Below are 20,009 nucleotides of genomic sequence, written 5' to 3' on the forward strand. Positions count from 1 at the left end.
TACACATGGCAGTGTATATATATATAACAGTATAAAGGCTGGTACACATGGCGGTGTATATATAACAGTATAAAGGCTGGTACACATGGCGGTGTATATATAACAGTATAAAGGCTGGTACACATGGCGGTGTATATATAACAGTATAAAGGCTGGTACACATGGCAGTGTATATATAGCAGTATAAAGGCTGGTACACATGGCGGTGTATATATATAACTATAAAGGCTGGTACACATGGCGGTGTATATATATATATATATATATATAACAGTATAAAGGCTGGTACACATGGCAGTGTATATATAACAGTATAAAGGCTGGTACACATGGCGGTGTATATATAGCAGTATAAAGGCTGGTACACATGGCGGTGTATATATAGCAGTATAAAGGCTGGTACACATGGTGGTGTATATATAACAGTATAAAGGCTGGTACACATGGCGGTGTATATATAGCAGTATAAAGGCTGGTACACATGGCGGTGTATATATAGCAGTATAAAGGCTGGTACACATGGCAGTGTATATATAACAGTATAAAGGCTGGTACACATGGCGGTGTATATATATAACAGTATAAAGGCTGGTACACATGGCGGTGTATATATAGCAGTATAAAGGCTGGTACACATGGCGGTGTATATATAGCAGTATAAAGGCTGGTACACATGGCGGTGTGTATATATAACAGTATAAAGGCTGGTACACATGGTGGTGTATATATATAACAGTATAAAGGCTGGTACACATGGTGGTGTATATATATATAACAGTATAAAGGCTGGTACACATGGCGGTGTATATATATAGCAGTACAAAGGCTGGTACACATGGTGGTGTATATATAACAGTATAAAGGCTGGTACACATGGCAGTGTATATATATATATATATATATATATATATAGCAGTATAAAGGCTGGTACACATGGCGGTGTATATATAACAGTATAAAGGCTGGTACACATGGCAGTGTATATATAACAGTATAAAGGCTGGTACACATGGCAGTGTATATATATATATATATATAGCAGTATAAAGGCTGGTACACATGGTGGTGTATATATATATAACAGTATAAAGGCTGGTACACATGGTGGTGTATATATATATAACAGTATAAAGGCTGGTACACATGGCGGTGTATATATATAGCAGTACAAAGGCTGGTACACATGGCGGTGTATATATATATAACAGTATAAAGGCTGGTACACATGGCGGTGTATATATATATAACAGTATAAAGGCTGGTACACATGGCGGTGTATATATATATAACAGTATAAAGGCTGGTACACATGGCGGTGTATATATATAGCAGTACAAAGGCTGGTACACATGGTGGTGTATATATAGCAGTATAAAGGCTGGTACACATGGCGGTGTATATATAACAGTATAAAGGCTGGTACACATGGCAGTGTATATATAACAGTATAAAGGCTGGTACACATGGTGGTGTATATATAGCAGTATAAAGGCTGGTACACATGGCGGTGTATATATAGCAGTATAAAGGCTGGTACACATGGCAGTGTATATATATATATATATATAGCAGTATAAAGGCTGGTACACATGGTGGTGTATATATATATAACAGTATGAAGGCTGGTACACATGGTGGTGTATATATATATAACAGTATAAAGGCTGGTACACATGGCGGTGTATATATATAGCAGTACAAAGGCTGGTACACATGGCGGTGTATATATAGCAGTATAAAGGCTGGTACACACCATGTGTACCAGCCTTTATACTGCTATATATATACACCGCCATGTGTACCAGCCTTTATACTGCTATATATACATATATAGCAGTATAAAGGCTGGTACACATGGCGGTGTATATATAGCAGTATAAAGGCTGGTACACTATTGGTGTATATATAGCAGTATAAAGGCTGGTACACATGGTGGTGTATATATAACAGTATAATGGCTGGTACACATGGCAGTGTATATATATAACAGTATAAAGGCTGGTACACATGGCGGTGTATATATAACAGTATAAAGGCTGGTACACATGGCAGTGTATATATAGCAGTATAAAGGCTGGTACACATGGCAGTGTATATATAACAGTATAAAGGCTGGTACACATGGCAGTGTTTATATAACAGTATAAAGGCTGGTACACATGGCAGTGTATATATATATATATAACAGTGTAAAGGCTGGTACACATGGTGGTGTATATATAGCAGTATAAAGGCTGGTACACATGGCGGTGTATATCTAACAGTATAAAGTATCAATTCTTTTGGCGGACGGTAGAATTCTCCCGCCAAAGAATTGAATCTATGGGACAGGCAGAGATGCACGCCACGAGCCGATACGAGCGACTGAACTTATCCGCGCGGATTCGGTAGAATGAACCCACCCATAGGCGCCTTGCACACAACCGTAATGTCTGTCATACTGATTACAGCTGCGGACAGTATCGGACCCATTCTAGTCTATAGATCAATGCACATGACTAACTATACCTCAGTCTGTGCATTTGTCCAGTACCCGGATTGTGCTATTATATGGACCATATGGACCTAGAATGTATTGGTTTATTAGATTGTGGGCGGCCCATAGATGGCGCTCTGTAGGCCACCTGTGCATTTTGGGTACTGTGGTTTGGTGGGCTGCAAAGACAACATGGATGTATGCGTGAGGCCCCTTTCATTTTGGCTTAGATTTACTGTTCATTTTAAAGGTCCCTACTCAGCTGATTGTGTTTTTGTTTATTTTTTTGCTTGTTTTATAGGATGAAGATCAATATGAGTCGGAGGACCCTCATCTCTATGATTTTTACTCAGGTATGTTTTTGCATATTCAGGTTATTACCCCGTCAGACGCTGCTCAAAATCTGTATAGATTGTAAGACACAGAGCAGAAATTATTTTATGATTCTCAGAGAGTACTTGTGTGGCACACTATGGGGGAGATGATATGATAGGGTTTAAATATACACCTGGTGTAAACTGCCCACAGCAACCAATCACAGCTCAGCTTTCAAGCGACTCTGTACCCACAATCTGACCCCCCAAACCACTTGTACCTTTGGATAGCTGCTTTTAATCCAAGATCTGTCCTGGGGTCCGTTCGGCAGGTGATGCAGTTATTGTCCTAAAAAAATACTTTTAAATTCAAACAGCCGTGGCCTAGAGTGTGTGTGCATTAGGCTGGCACAATCTCTCTGTCCCTCCTCCCCATCCTCCTCATCATTATGAATGTATAGCAAAAGAAGATATATCAGCTCACCCTTTGTCGTTAGGTTAAGGCATCTACCATCCTGAAGCACGGAAACTCATCATTAGGAATGCCCCAGGCAGCTTGTCTCCTATTCCTCACCTGTGTCAGCACGGCACATGGGCTGGATCGTTAAGACACCTGTGCAAAGGTTCAGCATGGAGAAAATGTTCCAGTGGCATTCCTAATGATGAGGAGGGTGGGGAGGAGGGACGGAGGGGTAATGCAAAGTTAGGGCACAGATACTCCCTTTGGGCACGGGGCTGCAAGTTTACAAGTTGTTTTTTAGGACAATAACTGCATCATCTGCCGAACGGACCCCAGGGCAGATCTTGGATTAAAAGCAGCTATCCGAAGGTACGTGCAATACTATTAAGTAAGTATGTGCAATACTATTATATTCTGATGGCACAGTATGTGAAACACTATTATATTCAGTGGTACAGTGTGTGAAACACCATTATATTCACAGGATGCTGTATGTGCCACACCATTATATTCACAGGATGCTGTATGTGCCACACCATTATATTCACAGGATGCTGTATGTGCCACACCATTATATTCACAGGATGCTGTATGTGCCACACCATTATATTCACAGGATGCTGTATGTGCCACACCATTATATTCAGGCGTACAGTATGTGTAACACCATTATATTCAGGCGTACAGTATGGGTATTACCATTATATTCAGAGGGAACAGTATGTGCAACACCATTATAGTCAGAGGATGCTGTATGTGCAACACCACTATATTCAGGGGCACTGTGTGTTTAACACTGTAATATTCAGAGAGCACTGTAAGTGGCACTTTAATTTCAGCATCACTGTGTAAACCAACATTATATTTAAGGGTGCGTTCACACTTACAGGATCCACAGCAGATCCGCAGCAGATTTGATGGTGCAGATTTGATGCTGTGTTCAGTTATTTAAATGAAATCTGCTGCGGATCCGCAGCAGAAAATACGCAGCGGATCCGGTAAGTGTGAACGTACCGTAAAGGGGCACTGTTTTGAACATTATATTCAGGGTCACTGTGTATATAGAACACCATTATATACAGGGCGTTGTGAAGAACACCATTATATTCAGAGGGCGCTGTATATAGAACACCATTGTATACAGAAGCATTGTGAAGAACACAGTTATATTCAGAGGCACTGTATATAGAAGACCATTGTATACAGAAGCATTGTGAAGAACACAGTTATATTCAGAGACACTGTATATAGAACACCATTGTATACAGAAGCATTGTGAAGAACACCATTATATTCAGAGGCACTGTATATAGAAGACCATTGTATACAGAAGCATTGTGAAGAACACAGTTATATTCAGAGACACTGTATATAGAAGACCATTATATACAGGGCGTTGTGAAGAACACCATTATATTCAGAGGCACTGTATATAGAACACCATTGTATACAGAAGCATTGTGAAGAACACCATTATATTCAGAGGCACTGTATATAGAAGACCATTGTATACAGAAGCATTGTGAAGAACACAGTTATATTCAGAGACACTGTATATAGAACACCATTGTATACAGAAGCATTGTGAAGAACACAGTTATATTCAGAGGCACTGTATATAGAAGACCATTGTATACAGAAGCATTGTGAAGAACACAGTTATATTCAGAGGCACTGTATATAGAAGACCATTGTATACAGAAGCATTGTGAAGAACACCGTTATATTCAGAGACACTGTATATAGAAGACCATTATATACAGAAGCATTGTGAAGAACACGATTATAGTCAGGCTACCCAGTGTGTAGCACATTTATATTCATTGGGGACGGTGTGTGGCACTTCTATATTCCGGAGACGTTGGTTCAGGCAGCGGGGATGTGATACAGTAAATAGATATTGTGACTTCATCATCACGGTCTTGGTCGGTCTGCTTGGGTAAGAGAAGGAAAGAAAATATTAAGAGTCCATCATTGGATTAATCAATAGTCATTGGATTTACTTGTTCGGTGGTGTGCCTCCAGCTGCGTCCGATCAGTACTGTATTCATAGGATATTATTAGGCATATATTGTACACAAATATTTCTGTTGCTTCCATCCCACTTAGATGACCATTCCTTCAAATGAGTTCATTTAAAGGAGCACTCCCAATTTTTTCTTTCTTTATAGTGAATAATGTAAAGGCTCCTGTGTATGGCTTGTCCTTCACCTGTTTTAGCTGATGTGGCCGGTTTGGGTTTTCCGCCATATCTGGTCTGTACTTTCCCACTGAAGGGATTTTCTAATGCTGTCCATAAAGGCTCTGGCTTTGCATAGAGAAGGGGTGGAATCTCCTGTAGAGTCTTAAAGCATTTAGAAGAGATCTGAGAGGTGATGATGTCATCCTGTAGTTCACAGGATGTCAGCTGACCCAGGAGAGACCACTTCTTCTGACATGTTAAACACTGTGATTTTCTGTGGGTCAGGCTGGTAATCACATGTCACAGATGCAGCTGTGCTGGAATTAAACAGATGGCGCTGCAGGACTAGTGAGAGTGAGTGTGCATCATATGGGTAAAACCAACCTGCAATGCTTCTTTAAGGGACTGTCTAGCCAATCTTTGCTGCTATCCTGAATAGCTACAATATGATGAGACAGCCACTTTTAGAATATTGACCTTCTCTCCGTTAGCCTCTTTTGCTTAATGCATTGGATTTCTGGGCCGGATCAGCTGCGTCCTCCCATGCCGTATAGAGCAGCGGCGGTGGCCCGGCGTGATTAGTAGTGTGAATATTTTATGAACATTCTCCCTAGTGACCTATTTTTAAACAATTCGTCAAGAAAATGCGAACCGCAAGCAGCCGCTCTCTCCTCCCGCGATGCTCTACCGTAATAGAAACTCTGCATCCGCTGTGTACGAAGCATTCCTGTGTGTAAAGCCTGCAGCCTTGACCACTACGATATCAAGGACGACAACACAAAGTACACAAATAGAACACAACGGAACGAGCCATTCTTTCCAGGATTATTATCCAATGCTGAACATTGCGTGCCCTCCGCTGTCATTGTGAAGAATCCTCTTTACATTTCATATTACTTCTAAAAGTTTATTTCAAAGACATCAACAGTGACTCACTAAAAGCAATGTGTAATATATTTGCCCTTCATAGCCTTACCAGTCTTAAAGGGGTTTTTCATCTTATCAAACTACTATAAATCTGTTCCCTATGTATAAGAATATAACTTCTATAATACTGCCCCTATATACAGGGATATAACTACTATAATACTGCCCCTAAGTACAAGAATATAACTACTATAATACTGCTCCTATATACAGGGATATATCTACTATAATACTGCTCCTATATACAGGAACATAACTACTATAATACTGCTCCTATATACAGGAATATAACTACTATAGTACTGCCTCCTATATACAGGAATATAACTACTATAATACTGCTCCTATATACAAGAATATAACTACTATAATACTGCCCCTATATACAGGAATATAACTACTATAATACTGCTCCTATATACAAGAATATAACTACTATAATACTGCTCCTATATACAGGGATATAACTACTATAATACTGCTCCTATATACAGGAATATAACTACTATAATACTGCTCCTATATACAGGAATATAACTACTATATTACTGCTCCTATATACAGGAATATAACTACTATAATACTGCTCCTATATACAGGAATATAACTACTATAATACTGCTCCTATATACAGGAATATAACTACTATAATACTGCTCCCTATATACAGGAATATAACTACTATAATACTGCTCCTATATACAGGAATATAACTACTATAATACTGCCCCCTATATACAGGAATATATATACTATAATACTGCTCCTATATACAAGAATATAACTACTATAATGCGGTTCAGGGAAGAAACAGAGTGCTGCACCTCACACCTATGGCTGATACTAGTGCCGCTTGGCTAAATAAAAAACACATCAGAATTTTGTTTATGAATTGATCAAGCCATACTGCCCCATGTACCTCGTGCCGGTATCTGATACACATGGGTCCCTACACTAAGTCCACACCGTGCCAGTCAGTGGCCACCAACCCCGCAGGCGTGCACAGCCAGGGAACGGGGGCCATGGGACGGCCCTGCGACCCCCATGTCACAGGACCAGACCCAAAAACACCACACCAGAACCCGGCCAGCACCGCCGGCGGAGAAGGTCGCCCCCAAGCAGCACAAGTCTGGATGAGGTATTGCACTCACCATAGCTGCTACAGACAGAATGGGAAAAAACAGGAGGGATTAAAACCATGTGCACTCAGGTGTCTCCTGCTAATTGCGGTCATGTGGGTCTCACCAGGAGGAGTGCAAAAACACGAATATAACGAATATATACAGGAATATTACTACTATAATACTGCTCCTATATACAAGAATATAACTACTATAATACTGCTCCTATATACAGGAATATAACTACTATAATACCCCCCTATATACAGGAATATAACTACTATAATACTGCTTCTATATACAAGAATATAACTACTATAATACTGCTCCTATATACAGGAATATAACTACTATAATACCCCCCTATATACAGGAATATAACTACTATAATACTGCTCCTATATACAAGAATATAACTACTATAATACTGCTCCTATATACAAGAATAGAACTACTATAATACTGTTCCTATATACAGGAATATAACTACTATAATAATACGAACTGGAGAGAATGGAACGGCTGCACATCCCATCTATGGCTGATACTAATGCCGCTAGGCCTATATTAAAAATCAACACCAGAGTGTCTGTATATGAATTGATCAAGCCATATTGCCCCGTGTACCACCGCGCAGGTCCTCTGGTCCACACGGGTCCCTACGCTAACTCCACACCGTGTCGGTCAGCGACCGCCAACCCCGCAAAGCGTGCACGTGCAGGGAAGGGAGGCCATGGAACGGCCCTGCAACCTCAATGTCACAGGACCAGACCCAAAAAGCCCCACCAAAACCCAGCCAGCACCACCGGCGGGGAAGGCTGCCCCCAAACGACACAAGTATGGATATGGTATTACACTTACCATAGCTGCTACCATAACTACTATAATACTGCCCCTATATACAAGAATATAACTACTATAATACTGCTCCTATATACAGGAATATACTACTATAATACTGCTCCTATATACAAGAATATAACTACTATAATACTGCTCCTATATACAGGAATATAACTACTATATTACTGCTCCTATATACAGGAATATAACTACTATAATACTGCTCCTATATACAGGAATATAACTACTATAATACTGCTCCTATATACAGGAATATAACTACTATAATACTGCTCCTATATACAGGAATATAACTACTATAATACTGCTCCTATATACAGGAATATAACTACTATAATACTCCCCCCTATATACAAGAATATAACTACTATAATACTGCTCCTATATACAGGAATATAACTACTATAATACTGCCCCCTATATACAGGAATATAACTACTATAATACTGCTCCTGTATACAGGAATATAACTACTATAATAATGCCCCCTATGTACACTAGAGTTGGTTCTCCCGGACTTCTCCTCTTTTATCCGGTAATATTCTGGAGCTCTTTGAGTGTTTGGCGGTGCGGTGTCCTGCGGGGTTGTTCTGAGCTGCTGGTGACTCTTCATGCCAGTTATATATTCCAGTAATCACATCACTACGGGCTCGTCCTGTATAACACTGGTTCCTCCTAGCTGCTTTATATCATACAAGGCTTTGTAGCCGGGATATAATGACTGTAAGCTACGGCTTCCCTTAATATCCATAACTGGAACAAAACCCCTACATGGAGGCTTCAAACCTCCGAGTGGAAAGGTTCGTTCTGCCTTCAGATGTCTCTTTGTCTGATCAATCCTCTAAAGCCGCATGGTCACTCCGGCAATTATCCATCCTGTGACCCGGAGGGCCGCTCTTTTGTAAAGAGATTTCTCGGGCAACTACGAGAGCACAAAACGGCTCGGCAGGCATTAGAAGGTAGCAATGTATGGATGTAGGACACTTGTACCGCCACAAAGGGCAATCAGATTAATAGGAACGCTTGCAGAACATTTTTCTCAGTAGCTTCACTGTTGTTAAAAGAGATATTCTCCATAAAATAAAATAAAAAATGAGTCCTGCGGAGGTCTCGGATTTCTGTGGCTGGATTAATAGGAGTCCTAGCAGCCAGATTCCCACCGATCAGTAATGTATGATGGCAAGATACTATGACCCATTGGATGGGTTTCCGGGGGGTAGAGAGCTCAGGTGCCGAAGTGCCTTCAGGGTGGTGACCACAGGAGTCATAACTCATAGGGGGTGGGAGCCCTCTTCACTATCACCCTTCAAGCGCACTCTTCCAGTGTCCCAACCTTTTGGCTGCTGGTCACTATGAGAAATTTTTATTGATCCTGCAAGATGTCCGGGCGGTTGTACACGGCGCACATCTGATTTATTTATCCTTTTTTGTCGCTGTACCTTCACTTTTCCCCTTTGGGATGTCTCTCCTGAAGGTCTAAGGAAGGTATGTGTTACCATCTGTGTTCCTGACTTCCCGACACTTCCGGGTCCCCTTCGGGAGATACCACCTTTTGATTGAAAGTTTGTGGTACGTTGAACACTTGTGTTGCCGCTCAGGTGGGATATGTAAGCAGTACTGGTCCCCTCTAGCTTCGTCAGAGAGAGGACATTTATCCCGGACCTTTGTAGGTACCTTCTGACCTGTAAGGGAAGTTGGTATGTTGGGGGCTCATCTCTTTTCATAGTGGGCTTGCAATAGACCGCATCCTTGTGCACTTTTTTGTGTGGCACACTACACTTTTTTAGCACACTCGGGTGAGAGGGCATGCATCTCGCACTCTCAATAAAAAAAATGACATCATTTGAGCGTGTCGACCCTGCAACAGTATCAACAAACAGAACTTTAGCCACCAATGCCAGGAGGCTGCTGCCAAGCCAAGTAAAATTATGTAGGACTTGCCCTAGTGTTACCCTAATATAAACTAAGCTATGGGAAATGGGTTCTTTGTATTGGGAATTTTTGTATAAAAACACTTGGGTCATTTGTCAGCTACCTCCTAGGGGCATCAAACCAAAAGCTTAGTGTACAGCACCTGGGCCCCTAGTACACAATCTCTATTTCGGCCCCTAGCAATTATATGTCATTTATTACACTTGGGTTTTCTTAAAGGGGTTGTCTGGTGCTCCAAAAAAAAATGACTTAAAGAAGATTTCTGTTCTAGACCAAAAAAAATTTTTTTTTGCATGGATTATACTTACCAGGAGCAACATGACACATTGCACCAGAAATCACTCCACAGCACGGCACCTGCACTCCTCTTCAGAACTTCTCTATAGTTGCCCGACCTCTGGTCCACGCACGCTGCCAGATCCTACAAGTCCCATGATTCGCCCCTTGTTCTGACACTCTCCAACAATGAGAGAGGAGGGTCCTGCTACCCGCCTTCTCAGGAGCTCAGGAGCTTTCTTGCTGCCGTCACTACCATTAAAGGAAAACTATTAGCAGGATCCTGCAGTTACCTCCTCTTACCAGCGCTGGTCTGAAGCTTGTAAGTCCTGCAGTTTTGGTGAAATCCTTTGGAGCATGAGGGACTTCCTCGACCCCCCAGAGCACCACTTGTCCCATCCGCCGCCTCGGACTCTCACACCTACTTCTGCATGTTCATAAGCAGAGACATCCAACAGGACAGCAGCACAGGTACACGATATATACATAAACAAGGAGGTGGACAGGAACTGACAACAAGAGAGGAAGGTGCTGCTATCCTTCAGCCCATGAGCCGTGCTCCTCTGCTGTTCTTTGCTTTCAACACAGCTGACAATAATCACCTGGCACAGAAGAACAATAGAGAGACGACCAACAGGAAAGCAGTGAAAGAACACAATGTGGAAACAATCACAGAAGTCCAGCAAGTCTCACCTGGAGCCGGCCCTACCTGCCCCTCCCATAGCCGCACCTCTCCCTGTACCAGCACATAACCATCCACTCCAGCGCAAGCTGCAACAAAATAAATCAAGAATCTTTTGCAAAATAATATAAAAAATGGGTCGAGTCGCGGTTCGCACGGAGAGAAAAATGTATTCCAATTTATTTATTTCCAAAACGACTTAATTTTTTTTCCTTTTTGTTCCCATTATTTTTATAGGGCGATTTCCGGGAGGCCACATGCGTGTAATAGGAGCGGAGAGGCGTCGGAGATTGATGGATGCAGCGCTCTTATTTATTGTTTGGCGCGGTGATTAATGGTCTTTTCTGCTCCGTAATGTACTACTCATTTGCCTCTCTCCGTTAAAGGATGGGGTGATTTATTTGTCTCAGCGTAGGTGTTGCATTTCAATAGCTTTGACAGAGATAACATTATATCCTCGCGGACTATCAATTAGGCGCGAATCTAAGAGAGCCGCGCACTCCGGCGGAATCGACGACCTGAATGCAAGATTTAGTGAGGGTGGACGGCTGTAAAATCCCGGTATTGGCGCTCGGCTGATTAAATGTGCATCTACATTATTTATGGAGGCGCGGGGTGAGCAAACACCTGTTCGGTACTGTACGCGCCGCACTCTTCAAGGTGCACATCCAGACACTGTTAGACGTTATGTGACAGTAATTAAAATGGATTATCACAAAGGGAAAGAAAATGACTGTGATTTACTCATAATTACTTTTTTTTTTATTACAAATGCGTTTGGTGGGCGTCGAAAATAAGAGTCCGAGACGGAACAAATAATATAGAAAATCGCTTAAAATGGTAATTACCCCCCCCCCCCCCCCCCAATGGGATGCACAGATATATATGATGTTGACTGCTATAGAGTGACGCTGAATTACATAGCGGAGAATGACAAAAATGAGAGTGCTTTCAGACACCTCCTGACACCAGCACACAATGCTGAGCGCAGGATGGAGATATCTGCAGCAGGATGGAGATAGATAGATAGGAGATAGATAGATAGATAGGAGATAGATAGATAGGAGATAGATAGATAGATAGGAGATAGATAGATAGATAGATAGGAGATAGATAGATAGATAGATAGATAGATAGATAGATAGATGATAGATAGATAGATAGATAGATAGATAGATAGATAGGGGATAGATAGATAGATAGATAGATAGATAGATAGATAGATAGGAGATAGATAGATAGATAGGAGATAGATAGATAGATAGATAGATAGGAGATAGATAGATAGATAGATAGATAGATAGATAGATAGATAGATAGATAGGAGATAGATAGATAGAAGATAGATAGATAGATTTATAGATAGGAGATAGATAGATAGGAGATAGATAGATAGGAGATAGATAGATAGGAGATAGATAGATAGATAGGAGATAGATAGATAGATAGATAGATAGATAGGAGATAGATAGATAGATAGATAGATAGGAGATAGATAGATAGAAGATAGATAGATAGATTTATAGATAGGAGATAGATAGATAGGAGATAGATAGATAGGAGATAGATAGATAGATAGGAGATAGATAGATAGGAGATAGATAGATAGATAGATAGATAGGAGATAGATAGATAGATAGATAGATAGATGATAGATAGATAGATAGATAGGAGATAGATAGATAGATAGGAGATAGATAGATAGGAGATAGATAGGAGATAGATAGATAGATAGATAGATTGATAGGAGATAGATAGATAGATAGATAGATAGATATCCAAATAGAAAGTACCGCGGCACACCGTTGTAGAAGTGAAAAAATTAAAGTGGTTTATTCAATCCATACAGCAGATAATGCGACGTTTCAGTCTCTACACTGAGACCTTTCTCAAGCAAGTGAACACATCTCATTACACACGTGTTATATAGTGATAGTTTCAATACATCAATAAAAAGTCAATTAGTATAAAAGTGATAAATACAGTGCAAAAATATTCATGGTAAGGTTAAACATATGAGCTTGTCATCAGAACATGTGTCTCATGTGACCAGTGACGCGCAATGCACGCCCTGTCGGGAGCGGACCAGTCTTGAGTGTCTAGCTCTGGACATCCAGAGCTAAACACTCAGGATTGGTCCGCTCCCGACAGGGCGTGCATTGCGCGTCACTGGTCACATGACACACATTTTGCCTTCCACGACTGTGACCATTGTGCATGCGCGTATGCGTTCCATTGAGCAATGCGATTCATTCTGGCGTGCGTTCCACCTCCCATTATGGTCTCTCACGCACATGGATGTTTAACAGTTGTTTACTTCTGTACTGATGACGCGCGGTGAGTTCCCCAGCTGCTCTGTATGTTCATTATTTAATGATTAGCACAAATATACACTGTACACGCTTTTATTCAACTGATATTTTGTAACACTTTTGTTAAACATGTATGTTCTGATGACAAGCTCATATGTTTAACCTTACCATGAATATTTTTGCACTGTATTTATCACTTTTATACTAATTGACTTTTTATTGATGTATTGAAACTATCACTATATAACACGTGTGTAATGAGATGTGTTCACTTGCTTGAGAAAGGTCTCAGTGTAGAGACTGAAACGTCGCATTATCTGCTGTATGGATTGAATAAACCACTTTATTTTTTTCACTTCTACAACGGTGTGCCGCGGTACTTTCTATTTGGATATTTGTGTACTGGAGATCCCTAGCACACTGCTGGCACCTGATACTCACCTATAATCCTCCGAGTGCAGCGTCCTTTCCCTTTTAGATAGATAGATAGATAGATAGGAGATAGATAGATAGATAGATAGATATAGATAGATAGATAGGAGATAGATAGATAGATAGATAGATAGATAGATAGATAGATAGATAGATAGATAGATAGATAGATAGATAGGAGATAGATAGATAATAGATAGGAGATAGATAGATAGATAGATAGGAGATAGATAGATAGATAGATAGATAGATAGATAGGAGATAGATAGATAGATAGATAGATAGATAGGAGATAGATAGATAGATAGATAGATAGATAGGAGATAGATAGATAGATAGATAGATAGATAGATAATAGATAGGAGATAGATAGATAGATAGGAGATAGATAGATAGATAGATAGATGATAGATAGATAGATAGGAGATAGATAGATAGATAGATAGGAGATAGATAGGAGATATATAGATAGATAGATAGATAGATAGATAGATAGATAGATAGATAGATAGATAGGAGATAGATAGATAGATAGATAGATAGATAGATAGATAGATAGATAGATAGGAGATAGATAGATAGGAGATAGATAGATAGGGGATAGATAGATAGATAGATAGATAGATAGATAGATAATAGATAGATAGATAGATAGGAGATAGATAGATAGGAGATAGATAGATAGATAGATAGATAGATAGGAGATAGGAGATAGATAGATAGATAGATAGATAGATAGATAGATAGATAGATAGATAGATAGGAGATAGATATATTGCTATTTGGAAATATCTATCTGACTGCAGCACTCCGGAATAGTGCAGAAATGGTGATTTATTGGTTCATGGATAACACAGCAACGTTTCAGATCCTTCAATAGGATCCTTTCTCAAGTAAGTGAATATAAAATCTCAATCTGAGGTATATATGTGCACACATCATTGGTGAATCAATCAAGTAATCAGTGAAAAATAGTTATAAAAAGTCTCTCTATTGCGCATGTGAAGTGACATAATATCAAAGAGGGTATGTACAGTACATACACAGTGTTAATACAAAATTTAGCTAGATAGATAGATAGAACGGATAGATAGACACATATATATATAGCAGTATGGGCTCAGCCTGTTATGTATGTTGCAGTCGTCCTCTCTCTCTCTCTCTCTCTCTCTATTACCAGTATAGCTGATGGGGAACGCTCTGCCGGGGGGAGATAATGGTCTGTAATCAGACGTAGCTGAGCCGGGATCCTCCGCACATTACACTGAAGTCAGTTTTATTTCTCAGTGAAGACATTAAAGTGAGACCTTGTATTCATCCATAAGTCAGACGTAGCCTGCGGCTCCACCCTGGGTGCTCTTGTATCCCGGTGTACTCACCTCATATACAACGATACAAGCAGGAGTGTACTGCTATAGGAGGGATGGGGCCTACCTGACCGCTCAGGAGACTGGGAAAGCTGGGTTACACCTAAACAGCTGAAGAGTTTTATGACACAACTTCACGACTCAGGACGACTCAAGGACTTTACATTAACTCAAATTTTTTTTAAGGGTAAATGATGTTTGAAGAGATTGCGGCTCATCCGATGCGGAAGTTTTCTGTAAATACATCACAATTATGAGCGGAGGGAGACAGCAGAGTAAACAGATGCGGATACGCTCCATTTCCATCCATCCCGGCCGCCATCTCCAAGCGGCGTCTAAATCAGCAGAATATAAAAGTCATCTCATTAAAAACTCCCGAATCCGGAGGAAAAAAAAAAACCCAACTAAATGAAAGCGCCTTTAATTAAAAAGCCGGTGATGTTAATCAGACGAGGGCTTCTCCTTATTATTACCGATTCCCAGGAGGCGCGGCGGTGAATAACGGCCGTAAAATCAGAACATTTGCCGCATAGATATGAAGCGCGCCTGCTGTCGCAGAATTACGCCTCCCAAGGGAGGATCATGGGAAGTTTTTTTTTTTTTTAATCTAGAAAATATGTTTTCAGTTTTCTACTTAAAGAGACCGATCCGCCCCCCTGACTAGTAGATAGTTTTATGCCCCCTGGGCCAACCATGTCACATGTCAGGAAAGAGAAGGATCAAGCATGTACAATGTCAAATGGCCAATGTTTTTTTTTTTTTTTATATCACCATTGAGAACACCTGCAAGCTTATTGGGCTTTGGCTACTCAGGCATGATGGGAGTTTTAGTTTTGCTGTAGGTTCCCCATCCCTGCCTTTAGATAATTAGCTGCTTTCCTGCAACTAGGTGCATTTGGCCTGCACGTATCTAAGGTGTATGTGATCTTAAAGGGGTACTCCAGCCTCAGACTAAAAAATACTATTTCGCTGGGCTCCTTACAAAATAGAAAAAAAGTATACTCACATAGCCCCAGTCCCCCCCGGCTCCTGTTTGGCTCAGTCCAGCCCCCTGATCTTTTTACAAGGAGCAGGACCTGCTTGCCCAGCCAATCAGAGGCCACATCAGTGTCCTGTCCTGACCAGCGATAGGCTGAGGAGGCAGGTCCTGCTTCAAGAAGAAGCTGAATGGGAACAAAAGAGGAACTAGAACTAGGCCCTGGCACAGTATAAATTCTTAACCTTTGCCGGAAAACCCCTTTAAGGAGTTTTGATGGTCTTCAGTTATGGAAATTGGGTGAGGCCTGAGCTTACACACTCCAGTACACCTGATATAGGACTTGGTTCGAAGATTACTTTTGTGAGGTTTTTCCCCTTTAAGACCTATAATCAAGAAAACGTAGAGGAGAACCTAAGTAGATTTACAGAAATACTTGACTGAAACAATTGACTCCTGTTCGGCTTGGTAACGGTATCCTGCCGCCTTGGCGTCATGTTTGCGCCTCTGAGTGTTTACATTGCTAAATCACTTGAGTGTCCCTCGCACACAACAATCTCTAAATCTCTGATTACTAATCTGATATGTGACGGACTCTCACAAGATTCTGTGTGGTAACCAAAACAGTCTCCTGACGATGGATCACAGCAGGGTGGCTACACTACACCCCCGCAGTATTTGTTGGTCCTCCTTCTGGGTGCACACATACAGTTTGGTAAAATGCTTTGAAGCACAATAAGTTCCAAACACCAAAATACTGTGTGTGAACCCAGTCTAAATGGGTGGTCACTTTCTGTTAGGGTCAGCCTTAAAGTGATTCATTCTCCTACAGCACCACCAAAGGTAAAAAGGAGTTATCACACTTTTGCCTTTTGCAAATGTAGCTTTTGACTCTCTTCAGCGGCTCTATAGAGAAGTAATGAAGCCGCCTGCAGCTCCTTTAAGCTGGGATTTCGGGATCTCTTAGTTATGCCCTATGAATCCTCTGTGCCGCTCCGATGCAGTTAGTCTTTTGCTTTATGGTCTGCTGAGACAATTAGAAGGGGGGGGGGATTTGTATCACTGCCTGCCCCCATTGAACTGATCCACCCTTTTCTATTTATAATGAATGGAGCGGGCCAGATTGGGGGCAGGCAGTGCTCCTGACGGATGCCCCATGTGGCTACATGTGGAAAAGACGTGGTTCAATCTACTGTACTACAAACTACAAGACTACAGACTACAAACAAACCCTGTGTAGTCAGATCCTGTAATTATATGTTAATCTATTTCCTCTGACTCTGTAGATACTACAGACAATAGAATAGGGGGTAGATAAAGCCGAGTTACGGTACTATTACACGGAACGATAATCGGCCGAATTGGCCCGATTCGGCCGATTATCGCTCCGTTTAATAAATGCAACGATCAGCCGATGACAACGATCATCGGCTGATCGTTGATATAGGTTAGAACCTACTTTTGTCGGGCGCCGACCGCGCAGAGCTGCATGTAATAGCGGTGCACCGGCGGCGACTGACGATATCCATTACCCATCCACGTTCCAGGTCTGCTCCTGCCGTCCGCTTCTCCTTGGGTCCCTCGTGCGCTCTAGCTTCACAGCAGCCTGTCAGCTGATAGGCCGCTCAGCTAATCACAGGCCGCGGCGGTCCCAGCCTGTGATTGGCTGAGCGGCCAAGCGATTTTTAACGATTAACAACTAACGATAAACTATCGCAAACGAGATTGTTTATCGTTAGTCGTTAGTTACGATCGTTATTGCGATCGTTATTGCGATCGTTTACTGTGATCCCAGCAAAACAATGAACAATGTGCAATTACACTGAACGATTAGTGAAAAAGTGCAGAACTTGAGCAAACGAATGTGGAATTACAGCGAACGATTAACTATGATTTTATGTTCAGATCTAGATCAATGACACACGAACGATTTTTCTAACGTTGGCCGCAAATACACAGAACGCGATAATCCCCTAAGGGACCCAATACTGAACCCGCCATCAGTACAAAGTCTATGGGGCTCTCCTGCGACTGGAGCTAGTGGTCGGGCATGATGGAATGTCACCGTCTGACCCCTTCACCGTCTGACCCCTTTGTTCTCACATGTGATCCACAATAATCAGACTACACAGGGTTTGTTTGTTGTCTGTTACCATAGAGACACATAAGTCTGATTTTAAGACAAGGCCACTTGCAGAGTTGCTTCATTTTTATTACAAACATGGCGGCAAAAGTATAACTGCCCTTTAAATCTAATCCTATCCTAAAGCCAATTCTCCCATCTCCATTGTTGTCGACCTCATTTCATTTTGATTGTGAACAAACATCTAAACCTTTAAATAATTGATTCCCTTTAATTAGAAGCTGTAGTCAGAAGGACGACAGTATCTCCAAGCCATGACAGCGGCGGCAGCTAACACCGCGCACCTAGTGACAGCGCGCCGCGTGTTTTCGCCCAAAGTGTCAAAAGACAAATTATTCAGCTTCTCAGCAATTTTTGTAGCTTTCCTGTTACAGCTACTAAAACCGAGCTTTGAAATATCACAAAGTGACACCTTAATGGCCGCAGAGTCCGGACTCTTCAGGATTCAATGAGACGCAAAGTAATGTTCTGCCATTTCAAAATGAAAACGGGTTAATGTAAATGTTCAGGAGCAAAGTAGCTTCCCGGCCTTACAGTAAGTCAGCATATTGATGGGCTGCGGAGAAGGCGAAAAGCCAGCAGAGGTAGAAGAAGACAAGAGAAGGGTCAATACCGTGCTCCCCTACCGAGGAAATTAATGGAAGCACTTTGCATAAAGCCATTACCTGCCATACTGACTCATTTAAAGGGGTATTTCATGCGTTAAAGGGGTTCTCTGGGACGTAAATGTTGATCTGTGTTTAATCAGTGTATTATCGGGGAAGCCAGTGAGGCACAATGAAGAGGCTATGGGTATCCCGTGAGTGGTGAATTGCCTTCATTGTTTATGTGGGCAAAACCTGAGTGTATTACTAAGGTTGTGTCCCTTTAATTTGATGTGACATATGGTTGTTTTGGAGGTCAGGTCCCCACCAGTTAAACATTGGTGGATTCTGTCCTTGGGATAGACCGCTAATGGTCAGTTCTACAGAACCCTTTTAGTAAGTGTTGGATCTGTGGGAGTCAGAACACTTGGATCCATCACTTGCTAGATTGTCAACCTCACGATGAACGTGCTTTAATGGAAGAGCAAGGGATTAGACTCAACCATTCTACCAAGTAGTTGGAGCTTGAACAATCCAATTTCACCTACAACGCTATGGATGATTTAAGGAGTTGTCTCTTACAATAGTCCTACAATAGCCCTACTAGGGATGACCACCAATTTTATTCTGTTGGGGACATATGGCTGTTGATTATCATTTCATAGATCACACCCCACCAGTCACCTAGGGTTCGGTCAGAGTAGACTAGACTAGATGTTCTAGGGTTCTAGGATTTTGAAGAGCCTAAAGGACACAATATTTAGTCTTTTTCTATTCTGCACAGGTTTGGGGTTAATGCTCTGAAAATTTCGAACTTTTCCTCCAGGTAATCCACCCTTATACCTATATGCCCAGAAGACCAACCAGATTGTGTATGAATACCACTCAGGAAGGAAAGTGGCACGGCTCCGGGAGCCACGGGACCTCTACGGTGTATCCTCAAACAGCTTCTACCAACTAC

General features: G+C 41.4%; 1 protein-coding gene across 3 annotated transcripts in view; it reads left to right on the forward strand.

Annotated features, from left to right (window-relative positions):
• AGBL3 (AGBL carboxypeptidase 3) overlaps positions 1-20,009 on the forward strand; it is a 70,328-nt gene that overhangs the window by 10,919 nt on the left and 39,400 nt on the right. For all 3 annotated transcript variants that reach the window (XM_069951912.1, XM_069951916.1, XM_069951922.1), the window contains exons 3-4: positions 2,778-2,829; positions 19,875-20,009. In XM_069951912.1, coding sequence (XP_069808013.1) covers positions 2,778-2,829; positions 19,875-20,009 — 187 coding nt within the window. The remainder of the gene's footprint in view (positions 1-2,777; positions 2,830-19,874) is intronic.

This window comes from Dendropsophus ebraccatus, chromosome 1, assembly GCF_027789765.1.
Source record: "Dendropsophus ebraccatus isolate aDenEbr1 chromosome 1, aDenEbr1.pat, whole genome shotgun sequence".
Lineage (NCBI taxonomy): Eukaryota > Metazoa > Chordata > Amphibia > Anura > Hylidae > Dendropsophus > Dendropsophus ebraccatus.